The sequence below is a fragment of the Danio rerio genome, chromosome 3 (genome assembly GCF_052040795.2).
Source record: "Danio rerio strain M-AB ecotype USA chromosome 3, GRCz13ab, whole genome shotgun sequence".
Taxonomy (NCBI): Eukaryota; Metazoa; Chordata; class Actinopteri; order Cypriniformes; family Danionidae; genus Danio; species Danio rerio.
Genome location: NC_141023.1, coordinates 5,795,133 through 5,812,500, shown reverse-complemented (window position 1 = coordinate 5,812,500; position 17,368 = coordinate 5,795,133). Strand labels below are relative to the sequence as shown.

The following is a 17,368-nucleotide window of genomic DNA, read 5'->3' as shown; positions in this document are numbered from 1 at the left end:
AGCCATATTATCGTAGTGATTTTATTTTGAAATAACAATGCTTTAAAGGCAGTGTTTGGGTTCTCAACCGACAGCATTTGTGTAATTGTATTTTCTTTCTTGTGCCAGTTCTTTTTCAATCTTTTTGGCAAAGAAGTCTGAGATATGATCAACATGACAGAGTGCTGATCACAGTACTCTTTGGAATAATGATTCTGATATGCATCTTCAATATCATTTTCTGTAAGTATTTCTATATGATTCTTAACAATAAGGTGTAACACACTATATATATATATATATATATATATATATATATATATATATATATATATATATAAATATGTAAGTATGTATGTATGTATATACATACATATACATAAAATATATTTAATTTTATATATGCATGTATGTATGTATGTATGTATGTATGTATGTATGTATGTATGTATGTATGTGTGTGTAAATATATATACATTCGGGAGAGATTTTTTGTTTGTTTTAAATGACCTAAGCCACAAACCTACTTTGTAAACATCAGAGAAAAAAAAACTTATTAAACAATGCAGTATATAGTCCCGTTTAACTCAAAGTGTATTCAGTTCGGTATATTTTTCTGGCCCTGTGTTGCTTTATTAAATGTTAGAAATGTAGAATTTTTACAATGTTATGAATTGTTTTATGCAGTATTGGCTGAGCTCATTAGAAATAAAGATGGCCACATGCGTGCTGTATTGGACCTGGTGTCTGACATTGGTCATGAGGTTCTGCCTCCTTTACAACTAATCTTCCTTTTTTATGCCTTCGGTGCTTCTGGCGGAGGTAAGAAATCATTATAAATCCTTTGGGTTAATATCTGTTTGTAAACAAATGACAGACATGAGATATTCTGTAAATTAAATACATGCATAGTATATTTCAGAGAAGATACAGTAGCACTGTGTACATTATTTGAAGAAAACACTATTTTTTTTTACAAAAAAAAAGAGAAATTAATAAAAGTAAACCAGCTAAACTCTGTTGTTATTTCCTGAAGGGTGATCACATCACTACTGAAGAATAATTGTGCTCTGTGTTTGTGTGTGTTTTATTCATATGCAGCACTTTTTGTTGTTGGGGTTTTTCCACTGTTCTTAACTTTGACCAGATATAACTGGAATGAAGCCTGTGTGGAAAAATTCAAATGTAAGTATTTATTTAGTTGTTAATTCCATTTCTCCCAAAAACAATACTTGAAATACAGATTCATCTGACCAGAGTACACGTTTCCACTCTGTGATGGTTCTTCTCAAATGCCTTTGAGCCCAGAGAAGTCAACGGGGCTTTTGGACACTGTTAAAATAGGGCTTTCTTTTGGCACAGTAGAGTTTTAACTAGCATTTATGGATGTAACTACGTATTATGGTACTTGACAAAGGTTTGCCACCGTAGTCCTGAGCCCATGTGGTGATATGGCTAATAGATGAATGAGGATTCTTGATGCAGTGTCATCTGAGGGATAGGAGATCACGGTTGTTCAGTTTAGGCTTGCACCCTTGTCCTTTACACACTGAAATTCCTCCAGATTTCTTGAATCTTTTAATAATGTTCTGCACTGTTGAAATATCCAAAAGTCTTCCTCTCTTTTTTTGAGGAACATTGTTTTTAAACATTTCAATCAAATCCTCGGCCCATCTTTGCTCCTAAAAGACTAGACCTTTCTTGGATGCTGCTTTTGTACCAAATCATAATTACAATCACCTGTTGACATCACCTGTTTTAAATCACATCATTATTTCACCAGTTGCCTGATTACTAGTCCTAAACTGCTCCTGTCACAATTTGTTTTGGAATGTGTTGCTGAATGACAGGGGTCCGTTCTTCGTACCTCGCTTAAATGATCTAAGATGATTTGGCAGATCCTGGATCTTTTAATCTTGATAACTGATCTCTCGCTAATTTGGTTCTTCAAACAAGTTCGCGAATTAGATTAGAATGTCTGGATAAACTGATCTGAGATCGCTGCGTGTGTTGTGAAGGACAGATCTATCGATCCTCGAAATCATGATCAGCAATGCAACGATTGGCTGACGGCACAGCAGCGTAATGACATCATCTGATTAATATTCAATTATCCATGTGAGCAAAATTACATCAAATTAGCAGTAAACGGTTTGTTAAATATGACACGCAAGAACTTTCCACATTTGTTGTGAGCTGCAGGCTTTACACTGTCATGTGTCAAGAGTATTCATCATGTATTTCAATGCAAATCAATGTATTTAGTTCTACATTTAGAAAAGATTTTCTTTATAATAGTATCCGTTTTTTAATCGGTGTAAAGAATAACTGGTTGTTTACAAAAGCATTTTCATAGGTAAATTCATTGGTAAAGGTGTCTGCAACTTTTGTGAAGCATCAAATCACTGGCATATTAACTATAAAAACATGTTTATGACTGCATAAATGTATTATTGCTTTAAAAAAAAGTCACATATTCTGCATTTCTATTATACACAATTTGTACTAAAGCGATCAAAAAAGTTCATATCAATAAGTTTTCTCTTTGCACCACCAGGTGGCAGTCTTTGTACTTTCATTTCAAGGGTGCAGATTGCATAAGTTTTATTAATATATATAACTTTATTTATTTTATTAATGACTATAACTTTATATATATAGTTTAAAAATATGTACCATTTTCCCAAGTGTATATAACTACTACTGTAAGAAAATATCAGAATTCGGAACATACTTTCTGTATTATCTTTGCTTGAACTGAGCCGATCTAATCCTGTTTATATGAATTGAACCTGCTCCCGATCAGGTTTAACCTAGCAGAACTGTTCCTATGACAACAACTCTCGGATCAGCTTTGAAGAACGAAACGATCCTGGATCGTGTCAAATCGTCAATATCCAAATCCAGCTAACTGAGTAATCCACGTACGAAGAACGGACCCCAGGAAATAATGAACTGTATATTTACAAATGAAATTAAGTTGACCAGACAAACCTGACTCAAATTCAACATCTGAACAGTGACTGCATCTATAGGGCCCTATCATACACCCGGCACAATGTGGCGCAAGGTGTGATGCAATTGTTGTTTGCTAGTTTCAGCTCGAAGCAAGAGTCATTTTTACGCTTTGCACCATGCTGTTTAAATAGCAAATGCATTTGCACTCATTAGGGTTGGGCCGATAGACGATGACATCGTCGATCGTCGATAGCCAACACAATGCTTAGCCAGCATCGCCGATCCTCCACCCCGCACCTGTCACAAACCCGCTCGTGAAGAATACACACTTAGGCCCCGTTAACACTTATATGTCTTAGTGTTAAAATGCCATTTTAGATCAAAAATGATCCAAATACACACTTATGTATATGCACTTACTTAGCATTGCTGAACAGCCCTCCGTCCGCTGAAAATGCACACCACGTGACCACACAGGCACACACGCTGTCATGCGCTCATCTGAGCTCCAGAGAGCAGTGCACGTTGGACAGTTTATCAAGTATGTAAGCTTAGATTAAAGATTCATAAACAAGCTTAGATTAGTCCACCTGTCAGGTGTTAGACCATATAGGGCACAGCATGTGTATTAGGATATAACTCACTTGTTTGACTGTACTTCGTTATTATTGTTCATTTATTCATTTGCTGGAAATTAGAACTGAATTTAGAAATAGTTTTGAAACAAATCTTTGCGCTTAACAAACAAAATTAATTTAGTATAGGCTAATAGATGTCTTTATGTACAACACGTTTCCTTATCCGAGAGAGTGAAAGTGAAAGTAAATGGTTCCATCTCGTGGTTTCATCCCAAAAAGGGAAGAAATCACTTTCCCGAACGCTCACGCTCAATCTGCCCAGTTGGTGGAATGAACTCCCTAACTGCATCAGAACGGCAGAGTCACTCGCTGTCTTCAAGAAACGACTAAAAACTCAACTATTTAGTCTCCACTTCACTTCCTAATCTGCAATTGCCTCTCTGGATATACCACTAACTGTAAAAACTCTTTAAAAAAAAAATAAAAATTACTAATGCTTTCTTTCTTAGACTTTACAGACCTGAAACGTGCCTACAGCACTTATTCATTGTTGCTCTTATAGTTGTGTAAATTGTTTCCTTGTCCTCATTTGTAAGTCGCTTTGGATAAAAGCATCTGCTAAATGACTAAATGTAAATGTAAATAATGAGAAGGCTCATCTCCCATTTTCGCCTGTGGATGCTCTTTTTAACTGTTTTCTCTTTAGTGAAACGCTCAGTTTTTCCACTTGCTAAGTCTGCCATGTAAACTGTTGTGCAAATGTAAATAGGGTTGTAAGAAATGCACCGAAGTCACTGAGAAAAACTGTAACTACTAAGTATATGTACTAAACAAACTTCTTATATATGACTTTTTCAGGTTTACGCTCGTTCAGGAGAGCAGCTTGGCTCTTTTTCATGATTGTGATGATTGCAATAAAGGTCTATTCATATTTTTTAGCCCTGGGAAAAGAAAAAGGTAAAACAATGGCTTCATTTAAAAACAAAAAGTTAGTTTGGATTCATTCTTCAAATGCATGCATTTCTTTTTCTCCTGTAGATTGTGTTGGGTGGTACTGCGTAGCTGCCTTTCTTCATGTACTCTGGGGAATTGTTGTCCTGAAGCACTCATTCGGTGACCTGGGTAAAGTATTGGTTCTCCACTATAAATCACAACCCGGGCTCATTGTGGAAACGTAGTCCCGCGGACATTTCTGGAGACCGCGTAATACGTCCCGGCGGGTACGTACGGCTGCAGTTTTTGTTTTTGCGAATCCGCTAAAGGCTGCCGTTGTGCGCTTTTTCTCATCTCGAACGTCTCTCGCGAGCGCGTTTCGCGCCCGCGCTGTTCTCGCGTCAACCCGCCAGAGGCCGCTGTCCGACTGACCGGATGATTGACTGCGCGATCGGCCAATCGGCTGACCTCCTCTTTCCCTCAACCCAACCAATTTCACCGATCGACCCGCCTGCCCGCTCGCTTCCCTGAACCCGAGCAACAGTTTACAAAAGTCGTCCAATAAAAGAAAAGCCCTGATTTTTTTTCTACCGCGTTTTCGGATTTCACCGCGTTCTCACCCTGTCACGAAACTCAATCACTTAATTTTTGGGATTCTGTTTTTGTCTTACCTGATTGCTGGAACTGCTCTCCCCCGGACTCGAAACCGGTCGCCGTGGTCGACTCCTCCTCTCCGCTTCTCTCGAGCCTGCCGACGTTACACGGTGAGCTGAGTGGACAAACAGATTGCAGCGGGAAAGCCCTCCACAAGGAGGTAAGCGGTCAGCCGGGGAGCGCGAAAGGGGAACAGTGTCACACCGCCCCGCAGCATTCGCTTGAAAAAAAATAAATGCAGCAGTACGTACCTCCCGGGACGTATTCCGCTGTCTCCAGAAATGTCCGCGGGACTACGTTTTCAGAATGAGCTTGGGTTGATAAATCATCTGTGACCTCTTTTTCTCCCTCCAACATCTTCAAGGTTTTTGCTGTTTGTATGATAAAAAAAAGTACTTGGTTTCAAATCTTCATTCAAATTCATTCAAATCATTCAAATACAATTCAAATTTTTACATTTTGTAGTGCCATTTTGTAGTGCCTTTTTTTAGTGTTTATTTTTATCACATCTTGTGATAAATCAGTAAAATAGCTCTATTGCTAATCAGTAGCACCAGTCACCACGTACAAACTCGCGATCTGAAAAAAAAAAAATATATATATATATATTACTTCTGGTGTTGGGGAAATTGGCCCATATGTGAAGGCTGGACAGAAAACACTAAACAAAATGTCAAAAAAAAAAACAAAGAATCAAAGAGTCAAGGCAGCCCAATAGTATCTGGATGCAGCCTTTATGATGCAAGCTGAGACTGCATCACTCAGCAATGCAATGTCAGACTCAATGCACTCAATGGAGTGAGTGACGTCACTGTGACGGGTAGGGTTAGGCGTGGGGTTAGGTGAGCGCAGTAAAAAGCATTGGATGCAGCTCAGATTGCACTGCACCGAGCCTGCAGCCAGACCCCTCTCAGGCAGCCGGCCATTGCTGGAAGAGTGCACAGCTGGTTATTGAGTGTGTTAACCTGATGCATAGACACTGATGACAACAGAATCATATGTTACCATTACGGCATACTCCATTATGAGTAAAGTCTCTATGGCGCAATCAGTTGGCACATTCAACTGTTAACCGAAAGGTTGGTGGTTACAGCCCAACAAGGGACGAAGTAATCGATTTGCTGCTAACACGTGCGCAAGTGTAGATCCTCAGGCACATGCTCAAATCTCAATTGTAAGTCACTTTGGACAAAAGCGTCGGCTAAATCAGGGATTCTCAACCGGTGGGCCTCAGTGATCCTGCATGTAGGCCGCGAGATAGCTTAAAATTAACTTAAATATTATACTATAATTATTTGATTTCATTATTAAATATGTCATATTAAAATTATAGTAGTAATGGCATTTCCTGTTTTCTGTGATTGGATTGAATAGGCGAATTCGGACTCAAAAACAGCCCCACTGTTAATTACAGACATAACTGTTGCTTAAATTTCCGACTGCTGTGCGTCAACTGGGACTACGCTCTCAGTTGTATAATGCAAACAGTCATGCAAATGTAAAGGTACATTGATTAGTTATAATAACCAGCTCGCGCGTGCCTCACATGTGCGACTCGTACTGTATCAGAGTCGCACAAGTGAGTTGATACACAAACTGTGTGTGCTCTCTTTGTGTGAACACTTAAAAATATCCACATAGTTGTCCAAATTAACGCCTTGCAAGTGTTTTATAACTGACGCAAATAATGTCCAGCTACAAACCAAACCACCTTCAGACTAATGTTTCAACAGATTTCGAGGGTTTTTACTGTATTTTACATTTAGGGTTAGATTGTTTTTTAAATGGATATAGATCCATAGATGAATAGAAGTCAGTCTAATTCAAAGCATCAGCAGTTTTTTTTCCATCCCCAATAGTCCTGTCAGGTTCCTTTACTGAAGTAAAGAATTCAGGAGCTTTGAACCTGCCTGTGTGTGTTTTTCTTAAATATTAAAATATTATTATTATAAATATGCAAAATGTTTCAGTTTTTTTTTTTAAATAAAATGATGTAGAAAAATAAGGGAATAATAGAAGGCAAAATAAACGTTTGGCTAATAAATAAAGCTTTAAAATAAGCGTTTTCTCTAGACAATCAGTTTGGACCTTAAAACATTTTTCAAAGAAAAAGGTGGACCTCGAAGTGAAAAAGGTTGAGAACCCCTGTGCTAAATGACTAAATGTACATGTAATAAGTAAAGGATCGCAGCTTATGTTTTGCAAACGTGGGATGTTAATGAAGGGGAACTAGGCCTACCTCACAGTAGGTCTGTCTCCATCAAAAGATGTGAATTAAACTGATGCGCAAAACTGGAATATTGCATTTAAAACGTGCAAATAATGGAGAGTTTCCATCCAACAAGTCAAAGCAAACAAAATAATCTCGTCCTGATTATCTGCTGCCAAATATCAACATTAAAGATGGAATTTGCTGCAGTAGGAGATGCTGCAATCTTTTCATCATTTAATAAAGGATTTGTGCCTCAGAAGACACAACCGGCACGCAATAAACTTGTTTGACACAAAGCACTGACGCTCTTGACAGTTCTGGAGGTCATTAATAATGTAATAATACTAATGCTGAAATGGTTAAGGCATTTTAGAATGATCAAAACAACATTTCAGATGTTCTACAATGTGCTCAGCCTGCTGGTTTATCCATTCACTCACATTTTATCATCACATGATTTCTCATTTTAATGCGCATACTGGAATTTGTTTAGTAAAAGTATTTCCATCCTTTTCTATGCAATTATTTTCTTATCGAATAAAAGGTTTATCCTATTCAGTTGTGCGCATGTTTTTTATGCACATTTTCAAAATGTATGTTCATCTTGCCGTTTCCATCAATCCCTATACGTTTTTTATGCTCGCATCCAACATGCACATAAAAATTGGGGGATGGAAACGTTGCTATTGTTGCAAAATAATAAACCAGTAATATATTATTTAATGCCATCATGATTCATGGCAAAGACAAAAGAAACTTCTATGTTATTAAAACTACTATGTTGAATATGTGTTGAGAAAAATCGTCACTCTGTTAAACAGCACTTATAAATATTTTAAAAAGATTGATCATTTCAGCGTCAGATATACAGCACAGAGACAGACATGAATGAAGCAGATCTCACGTAGCGTTTGTAAGAAATACCACAGTAGAAATTTTCCCAATGATTATTTGATGTGTTTGTTGTGATGTTAATTCAAGCCTTTCTGCAACATTGAGTCAATGAGTTGTTACAGAGTTCACGCATATACACAGAGACACACACAGCGTGTGTGTTTAACTTTTCACTTTTTTGGCACAGCAAATGTGACAGGATACAGGTTAATATCCACTGCTGTATGGATATCTGTCATGTTAATGTACAAAATAAACCTGATTTAACATCCACAAGCCGGGATTGAAGCGTCTTCTTTTGTAATTGTACTGACATGCGGCTGTGGTGATAAAGTTAAATCGCTGTAATTCATTACACATGTGCACTGTTTTAAAACATTATAGACGTAAAACTCATTCTTGATCACATTTGATGATGATTGATGATCACAGAGCGCTGAACAGATCTTTTAATCTCAGTTGCTTTGCGCACGCCCAGCTGTTAATCAAATTAGTGGGCGGGGAAACAGCACTGCTACGTCAGGTTATGGTTGACCTCAAAATGGGAGGGAATTTGATTCTATTTTAGAGTCAGGAAGTTTAAAAAAAGAGACTTGTCTTTAAATCACCCCAATATGACTTTGGACACACTGTACCTACACACAGCTCTGTCCAAACAGCCTCAAAAAGATGATTTTAATCATAGGTGCCCTTTAACATTTGTCATAAACAATGTTTTAAGAAAAATAGTATGACATGTTGTACTTAATATTTGCTCTTACAATCGGGTAATCTGCTGTTTTTTTTTAATTCAATCTTGTTCGTCCTAAATAACTCTGCAATAAAATAAAAGATTTTTAAGATGCCATTTCTGCTATACAGAGATTCAAACCATTAAACAAAAGCATAGAAACTCTATTTCTGGTTAAAATGTGAAGTTGTTATAATGTAAATGTACAGCAGAAGGAAAAATGTAGATTATGAATAATTTTACAATTGGATCCTGAGCCCCTGGATCAGAATTAGATCGGATCGTAAAGATTCCCAGCCCTAATTTCTAGTAGAATTACAGGGTTCTTACGAGTGCTGAAAATCCTGGAAGATGCTTGATTTTTAATATAGTGTTTTCAAGGTTTTAAAAGTGCTTGTATTTTGGATAAAGTACTTGAACTTGAAATTGCATTGCTTTCATAATAATTCGTTATCTTATGGAGTAGTTTTCCGTTTAGCTAAAATGCATTCGCACATAACGAAAACCAATTGACATGTGGGACATTTGCCATACAGTTAAAACAGTACCTTAGTCCGAACCCAAAGTAATATTGACTACTGATTTTCGAAACAGTTGACTTAGGAACAGTTCATTAATTTACTCTTTAAGGATTTAATTTGTTACATGACCTTTGAATAGCAGTGGACATGAAATATCATGAACGACTGGTCATGAAAGCTTGGTACTTGCACCCAAACACAATCTTAGGTAGAAAGAGAACAAACTTAAAAAGACACTTCATCCAATAACTGAAAATTTTTTTTTTAATTACAACAACATACAACAACAAATAAAACAACAGTTTAACTTAAATCTCCTACTGTGTTTTTTTAAATAGCACAATGGATTTAAATGTAAAAAAGTACATACAGCGTATATTAACGTAATTTACCGTGGCTGTTAGGTGCTGAAATAACAAAGATGCACCTTGAAAGTGCTTGAAAAGTGCTGTAATTTGAAGTTGGAATTGAATTCCTATTAATTTTCAACCATTTTCATTTGGGTAATAAACTTTATTCTGTCTTGCAGAGCTTCCTTTTAGACGCATTGTGTATCTCACTGGATCAGTGGCTGTCCCTTTTGTCAACTCCACTGCACTGATGACAGAACTGATTTATAAGATGGGTAAGTTACCATATTGGGTAAGATGGGTAAGTTCAACCATACTGAAAATGGAAAGAATGACTTTTCCTTTTCCCAGATACTTTCCCAGATAACAACCGATAAAATGAATAACACAACTGTGGGTACTTTCCATCATCTTAGGCCCAATCCCAATTCTATATTTGTACCCTTACTCCTTCCCCTTGGACTTTAAAAACGAGTGTTAAGGGGAAAGGGCTTCAAAATTTACACCTAAGAATTGGGACAGCACTACAGCACCTGCACACGTCATCATATGTCATCGCAATCTCTTGCTTCATATGAGATCAGAAGATGGCGACTGCTGTAGTGATTCCAGTTGTGTTATTTTTTGGTATTTATCTTCAGGAAATAGCTGAAGGCATATATCATGTTATCATAACGATCTAATGTCCCAACAGGATCATAACTATACTGCACATTTACACAGTGGCCATATTCATCTACTGTATGTAAGTTAAACACAATAAAACAACATTAACATTATAGCGGCCACTAGACTTTTCTGACAGGGTATTCGAGTGTCATTGAGTGTCAGAATGTTGTGGGACTGCTGTACAGGAGTTATGATTATTGATTATAGATCGCAAAATTGATCGTTTTTTTTTATTTATTTTTTTTAGCTTTTTTTGTTTTGTTTTTAAGCATGACGATAAAAACATGACACGGTTATAAATATATTAAAGGGCACCTAGGTTACCCCTTTTTTCAGGTTTAATATAAGTCTTTTGCGTTTCTAGAATGTGTATATAAAGTTTCAGCTCAAAATACCCATCAGATTTTTCATTATACCTTTTACAAGATGCTGTTTTATACTGAATTCCGGAGGGGGTGGTTTTGTCGTACTGCGCCTTTAAGGCGAGTTCTTCACGCCTACTGTTTCTACATGCCTTCCCGCATGCTTTAATCTCCTCCCTCGGCTGCGTCAGACAACAGACAGACTTAAAGGAAGAAGGTCTCGCGTAGCGTTTGTGAGAAATACTACAGTAAGAACTTTACTAATCAGTATTTGTTGTGCAGTTGCATTGATGAGTCACACGCAATATCGTTACAAAGTTCACGCATGCGCACACACCGCAGCTGACACACACACACACACACACACAGGCAGGCAGACAGACAGACAGACAGAGCGCGCTTAGCACTGTTTTTGCACTCAAATGTGTCAGGATACAGGCTAACCACTGCTGTGTGGATATCTGTGATGTTAATGTACAAAATAAACCTGATTTAACTTCCACAAACCGGGATTGAAGCGTCTTCTTTTATAATTGTTCTGACACGCGGCTGTGCTGATGAAGTAAAGCTGAAGTAAATCGCTGTAATTAATTACACACGTGCACTGTTTTAAAACACTTTAAACATGTGAAACTCACTCTTAATCACATTTGATGATGATTGCTGATCCTAGCAAACAGAACAGACCTTTTATTCCCGGTTGCTTTGCGTATGTCTGTCTGGTCTTGTTGACATGATTATACACGTGACTACCAGAACATGTTAATGCGTGCAGCTGTCAATCAATTCGGTGGGCGGGGGGACCGCACTCCTACGTAAAGTTGCGGTCGGTCTGAAAACCGCTCTAATTGGTCCACCGTTTTTATGTTGTTAAATTGAAAAAAAAGGACTGGGTGTGTTTATATCACCCCAATATGATGGTCTATACACTATATACACACATATGTTTGTCCAAACAGCTTGAAAAGTAGATTTTTCACCATTGGTGCCCTTTAAAACATGTGCTTGTTTCTTGTAAAAATTCATAATAATGATAAAGAATACCAATTTGTGGTTTTCCTTACTTCTGGGTGCAGCTGTGGATGGTGTATTTTGGGAAATTTTCTTACCCCTTGGTTTCAAGTGTATCTAAGGGTATCTACTCCTTGCTCTTAGCCCTAGACCTTCAAGCTAAAGAGAATTGGGACACCCCTACCCTTTCACGGGAACTGGCAAAACGAGGGGGAATGTCCAAAGTAAAAGAGAGAGGCAGAGATGGATTTTTACAGCATTTCTCCCTAGTTGGTGAAATAGCAGCTTGTATGCAGTGCCTACTTCAATGTCAATGAAAGACTTTCCAGCAAACTCACGAGCAGTTGAACTGTGCATAATTATGTACCGTTTTAAGTAGTAAAAGCGTTTTATTTACTCGCCCTCGCCTCTTTCGCCATATACGACATTGCGCATATGAGATAAATGACGTCAGTACATAATAACCTGTTATGAATATTACTGAACCAATATCAAATTGTCCACGTCTGCATCGCGGTGCACCGAAGAAACATTTAATTTTGACACCCCTAATAGCGATCAATGATTGGCTTCTGTATACTGGCCGTTTACACAATAATTTTGTTAGCACAGTTAGCACAGAACCAACACATTTAAAATGCAGACTTTTGTACTGCTGGAAATGATCGACATTTACACTTTGGTATCTTCTTTTGTCAGCTAATGGTGAGCGTGCCGTGGAGGATCTGAGGAAGGTCGTCTTTTCCACTGAATGCGTCTTTGTCTTTGTTGTGCTTCTCCTAATCATATTTCAACCACGTGAGTACAAACCAGACTTTAAAAGCATAATGTCTATAACATTCAAATCTAATTGGTTGATCTTGGGTCTCTGGCTCATCTTGATTTGTAATTGTTGTTATACTTTTTCAGTTTAACATTAAAGCAATTTGATCAATGTTTGAAAACCGTTTTAAAGGTGCAGATGGTTTAAAGGTGCGGTATGTGATATGACAAAATGCTAACGTTAGCATAATAGCTTTAAAAATGCATGTTACTCCCCTGCCGTTCAAAGCCATTCCTTCTGAAGTCATGAATGTGCACAGAATAGATTACCATAGACAGGCCCAGGGGCCCATGCGCACCAGGGGCCCCCCTGCGAGGGGACGAGAAAAAGAGACTATTTGGAGTGTCTTTTTAGGCTAAGTGCAAATAGCGCACCTAGTTGGAGAAAGCTATTCACGGTTTACACCCATCAATGCCTGATTGATAGAGACAACATGAGTAAAGAGCGAAGCAGGATTACAGCGTGAGTGGCGTACCTCGTCAAGCGCACGGCATCATGTTTTGACGCGAGCGATCATCAACCCGGTTCGAATCCACCATCTGCTGAACTCGTGCAACTTTCTTTCCCCATTACATATCAGATTGGAAATATATTTATTTTTAACAGGAAGGAAACATTTAAAATAAATAATGCAAATGTGATATAAAGTCAAGTGCCTCGTGGGTTTTTAATAATGTTTAGCCTAGTTCATATGTGTAACAGCATCTAAATAGTGATTATAGCCTATAAACAGTTATTTTCCACCTGGTGTTACATGTTTGCACCTTTAGATTTATAATCAAGTTGATCTATGCTGTTTGCCTACTCTTCATCACGAGGAGAGTAGAGAAAATGCAGGGAGAGGAGGAGAGAGACAGTAAATCATTAACAATTGTGTGTATTATGAAAGACTCAGATTTATAGAACTTGATTGGAGAGGCATTGTGCGTTGTATGTCATGCCAAAATATGCTTTATACGTTTTTAACAGTAATACATTAAAAACATTTTTATAAAACATAATTATTATTATTATTTAAAAAGAAATTCCCAAATAATGTTTAACAGAGCAAGGAAACTTTCACAGTATGTCTGATAATATTTTTTTCTTCTGGAGAAAGTCTTATTTGTTTTATTTCAGCCAGAACAAAAGCAGTTTAAAAAAAAAAAAAAAACATTTTAAGGACAATATTATTAGCCCCTTTAAGCAAATTTTTTTTGATACTTTACAGAACAAACCATCATTATACAATTACTTGCCTAATTACCTTAACCTGCAAAGTTAACCTAATTAACCCAGTTAAGCCTTTAAATGTCACTTTAAGCTGTATAGAAGTGTCTTGAAAAATATCTAGTCGCATATTATTAATTGTCAACATGACAGATAAAATAAATCATGAGTTCTCAAATTGAAATTTCCAGACTGACCATTTGTGTTACCTGTCCTAATTAATTTACCTATCGGCCTGATGATTTTTTTTAGTTAAACAAACATTTTTTAGCCTTATACCTTACCCAGAATATAAAAATACATAATACATTTAGATCATTTACTTTATTCATTACTATTGGACTGTGAAGAGACTTTCAACCAGCACAATGAAACATATTTCTGAGGACAATCACCTACTGCACCTTTAATAGTCTTCCATAATACTGCACTTTTCTTGAAACTGATTAGGTTTGCAGTGACTGACTTAATCTATTTGTGTCTTTTCCTCCCAGTCATCAAAAAGCACTTTCAGGTCAGTAAAATAAATAAAGTTTGGATAAGTTATGTAGATTTTGTAATTAATGCATCTTTTCCTCAACACAGTGTTCAGCTGAGTCTAATCCAGCAAGTGGACAGAATGAGCATTTGCAGGTGAAAATCTCATATAGACTTTTATTATAGATACTTACATTTACAGTGATATTTACTATTGTCTATCTATCTATCTATCTATCTATCTATCTATCTATCTATCTATCTATCTATCTATCTATCTATCTATCTATCTATCTATCTATCTATCTATCTATCTATCTATCTGTCTATCTGTCTATCTGTCTGTCTGTCTGTCTGTCCGTCTGTCCATCCGTCCATTCGTCCCTCCGTCTGTCTTTCTATCTGTCTGTCTATCTATCTATCTATCTATCTATCTATCTGTCTGTCTGTCTGTCTGTCTGTCTGTCTGTCTGTCTGTCTGTCTGTCTGTCTGTCTGTCTGTTTGTCTGTCCATCCGTCCGTCCTTCCATCCATCCATCCATCCATCCATCCATCCATCCATCTATCCGTCTGTCCGTCCGTCCGTCCGTCCCTCCCTCCCTCCCTCTATCCGTATGTCTTTCTATCTATCTATCTATCTATCTATCTATCTATCTATCTATCTATCTATCTATCTATCTATCTATCTATCTATCTATCTATCTGTCTGTCTGTCTGTCTGTCTGTCTGTCTGTCTGTTTGTCCGTCCATCCGTCCGTCCTTCCTTCCATCCATCCATCCATCCATCCATCCATCTATCCGTCTGTCCGTCCGTCCGTCCGTCCCTCCCTCCCTCCCTCTATCCGTATGTCTTTCTATCTATCTATCTATCTATCTATCTATCTATCTATCTATCTATCTATCTATCTATCTATCTATCTATCTATCATCTATCTATCTATCTATCTATCTATCTATCTATCTATCTATCTATCTATCTATCTATCTATCTATCTATCTATCTATCTGTCTGTCTGTCTGTCTGTCTGTCTGTTTGTCCGTCCATCCATCCATCCATCCATCCATCCATCCATCCATCCATCCATCCATCTATCCGTCTGTCCGTCCGTCCCTCTATCCGTATGTCTTTCTATCTATCTATCTATCTATCTATCTATCTATCTATCTATCTATCTATCTATCTATCTATCTATCTATCTATCTATCTATCTATCTATCTGTCCGTCTGTCTATCTGTCCATTCGTCCCTCTCTCCGTCTGTCTTTCTATCTGTCTGTCTATTTGTCTATCTATCCATCATCTGTTTGTCTGTCTGTCTGTCCGTCCATCCGTCCGTCCTTCCATCCATCCATCCGTCCGTCCGTCCGTCCGTCCGTCCGTCCCTCCCTCCCTCTATTCGTCTGTCTTTCTATCTATCTATCTGTCTGTCTGTCTGTCTGTCTGTCCATTCGTCCCTCTCTCCATCTGTCTTTCTATCTGTCTGTCTATCTATTTATCTATCCATCATCTGTCTGTCCGTCCGTCCGTCCGTCCATCTGTCACACACACACACACACACACACACACACACACACACACACACACACACACACACACACACACACACACACACAGTGCATCTGGAAAGTATTGATAGCACTTCACTTTTTCCACAACTGTTTATGTTACAGCGTTATTCCAAAATGGATTCTATTAATTGATTTCCTCAACATTCTACACACAATCCCCCATAATGACAATGTGAAAAAAAGAGTTTTTTACATTTTTGCAAATTTATTAAAAATAAAAAAGCTGAAAAATCACATGTACATCAGTATTCACATCCTTTGTTTAAGACTTTATTGATGCACCTTTGGCAGCAATTACAGCCTCAAGTCTTTCTGAATATGATGCCACAAGCTTGGCACACCTGTCTTTGGTCATTTCCGCCCATTCTTCTTGGCAGTACCTCTCAGGCTCTATCTGGTTGGATTGGAAGCGACGGTGTACAGCCATTTTCAGATCTCTCCAGAGATATTCAATAGGATTTAGGTCTGGGCTCTGGCTGGACTTTCACTGACTTGTTGTGAAGCCGCTCTATTGATATTTTGGTGGTGTGCTCTGGGTCATTGTCCTGCTTGAAGATGAACCGTCGCCCCAGTCTGAGGTCAAGAACACTCTGAAGCAGGTCTTCATTCAGGATGTCTCTGTACATTGCTGCATTCAACTTTCCCTCTATCCTGACTAGTCTTCCAGTTCCTGCTGCTGAGCATCCCCACAGCATGATGCTGCCACCACCGTGCTTCACTGTAGGGATGGTGTTAGCCTGGAGATGAGCGCTGCCTGCTTTTCTCCGAATGTAACGCCTGGCATTCACTCTGGAGAGTTCAATTTGAGTCTAATCAGAACAAAGATTTTAGTTTCTGATGGTCTGAGAGTCCTTCAGATGCCTTTTGACAAATTCCAGCCAGGGAGTGTCTTCTGTCTGGCCACTTTATCATACAGGCAGCAGAAATTTCTCTGTAACATTACCCAGCCTTGTGCCTCGAGTCAATCTTGTCTTGGAGGTCTACAGAGAATTCCTTTGTCTTCATGCTTGGTTTGTGCTTTGACATGCACTGTCTACCATGTGAGCTTATATAGACAGGTGTGTGCCTTTTCAGATCATGTCCAATCAGCTGAATTGACCACAGGTGAACTCCAATGAAGCTGCTGAAACATCTCAAGAATGATCAGTGGAAACTGAATGTAGCTGAGCTCAATGTAGAGCTTCACAATAAAGGCTGTAAATACTGATGTACATGTGGTTTTACAGCTTTTTTATTTGTAATAAATTTGCAACAATTTCAACTCTTTTTTTTTTTTTTTTTTTTTTTTACATTGTCATTATGGGGGATTGTGTGTAGAATGTTGAAGAAATCAATGAATTTAATCCATTTTGGAATAAGGCTGTAACAAACAATTGTGGAAAAAGTGAAGCGCTATCAATACTTTCCGGATGCACTGTATATATGTGTATGTGTGTGTGT

The 17,368-nt window shown here is 37.9% G+C and overlaps 1 protein-coding gene across 1 annotated transcript in view; it reads left to right on the top strand.

The window, feature by feature from the left end:
• LOC101885088 (uncharacterized) overlaps positions 1–17,368 on the top strand; it is a 34,293-nt gene that overhangs the window by 10,095 nt on the left and 6,830 nt on the right. Inside the window, exons 8-16 of the mRNA XM_087243578.1 lie at positions 109–222; positions 667–801; positions 1,081–1,164; positions 4,374–4,472; positions 4,554–4,637; positions 9,989–10,084; positions 12,551–12,649; positions 14,378–14,397; positions 14,469–14,516. Coding sequence (XP_087099704.1) covers positions 109–222; positions 667–801; positions 1,081–1,164; positions 4,374–4,472; positions 4,554–4,637; positions 9,989–10,084; positions 12,551–12,649; positions 14,378–14,397; positions 14,469–14,516 — 779 coding nt within the window. The remainder of the gene's footprint in view (positions 1–108; positions 223–666; positions 802–1,080; positions 1,165–4,373; positions 4,473–4,553; positions 4,638–9,988; positions 10,085–12,550; positions 12,650–14,377; positions 14,398–14,468; positions 14,517–17,368) is intronic.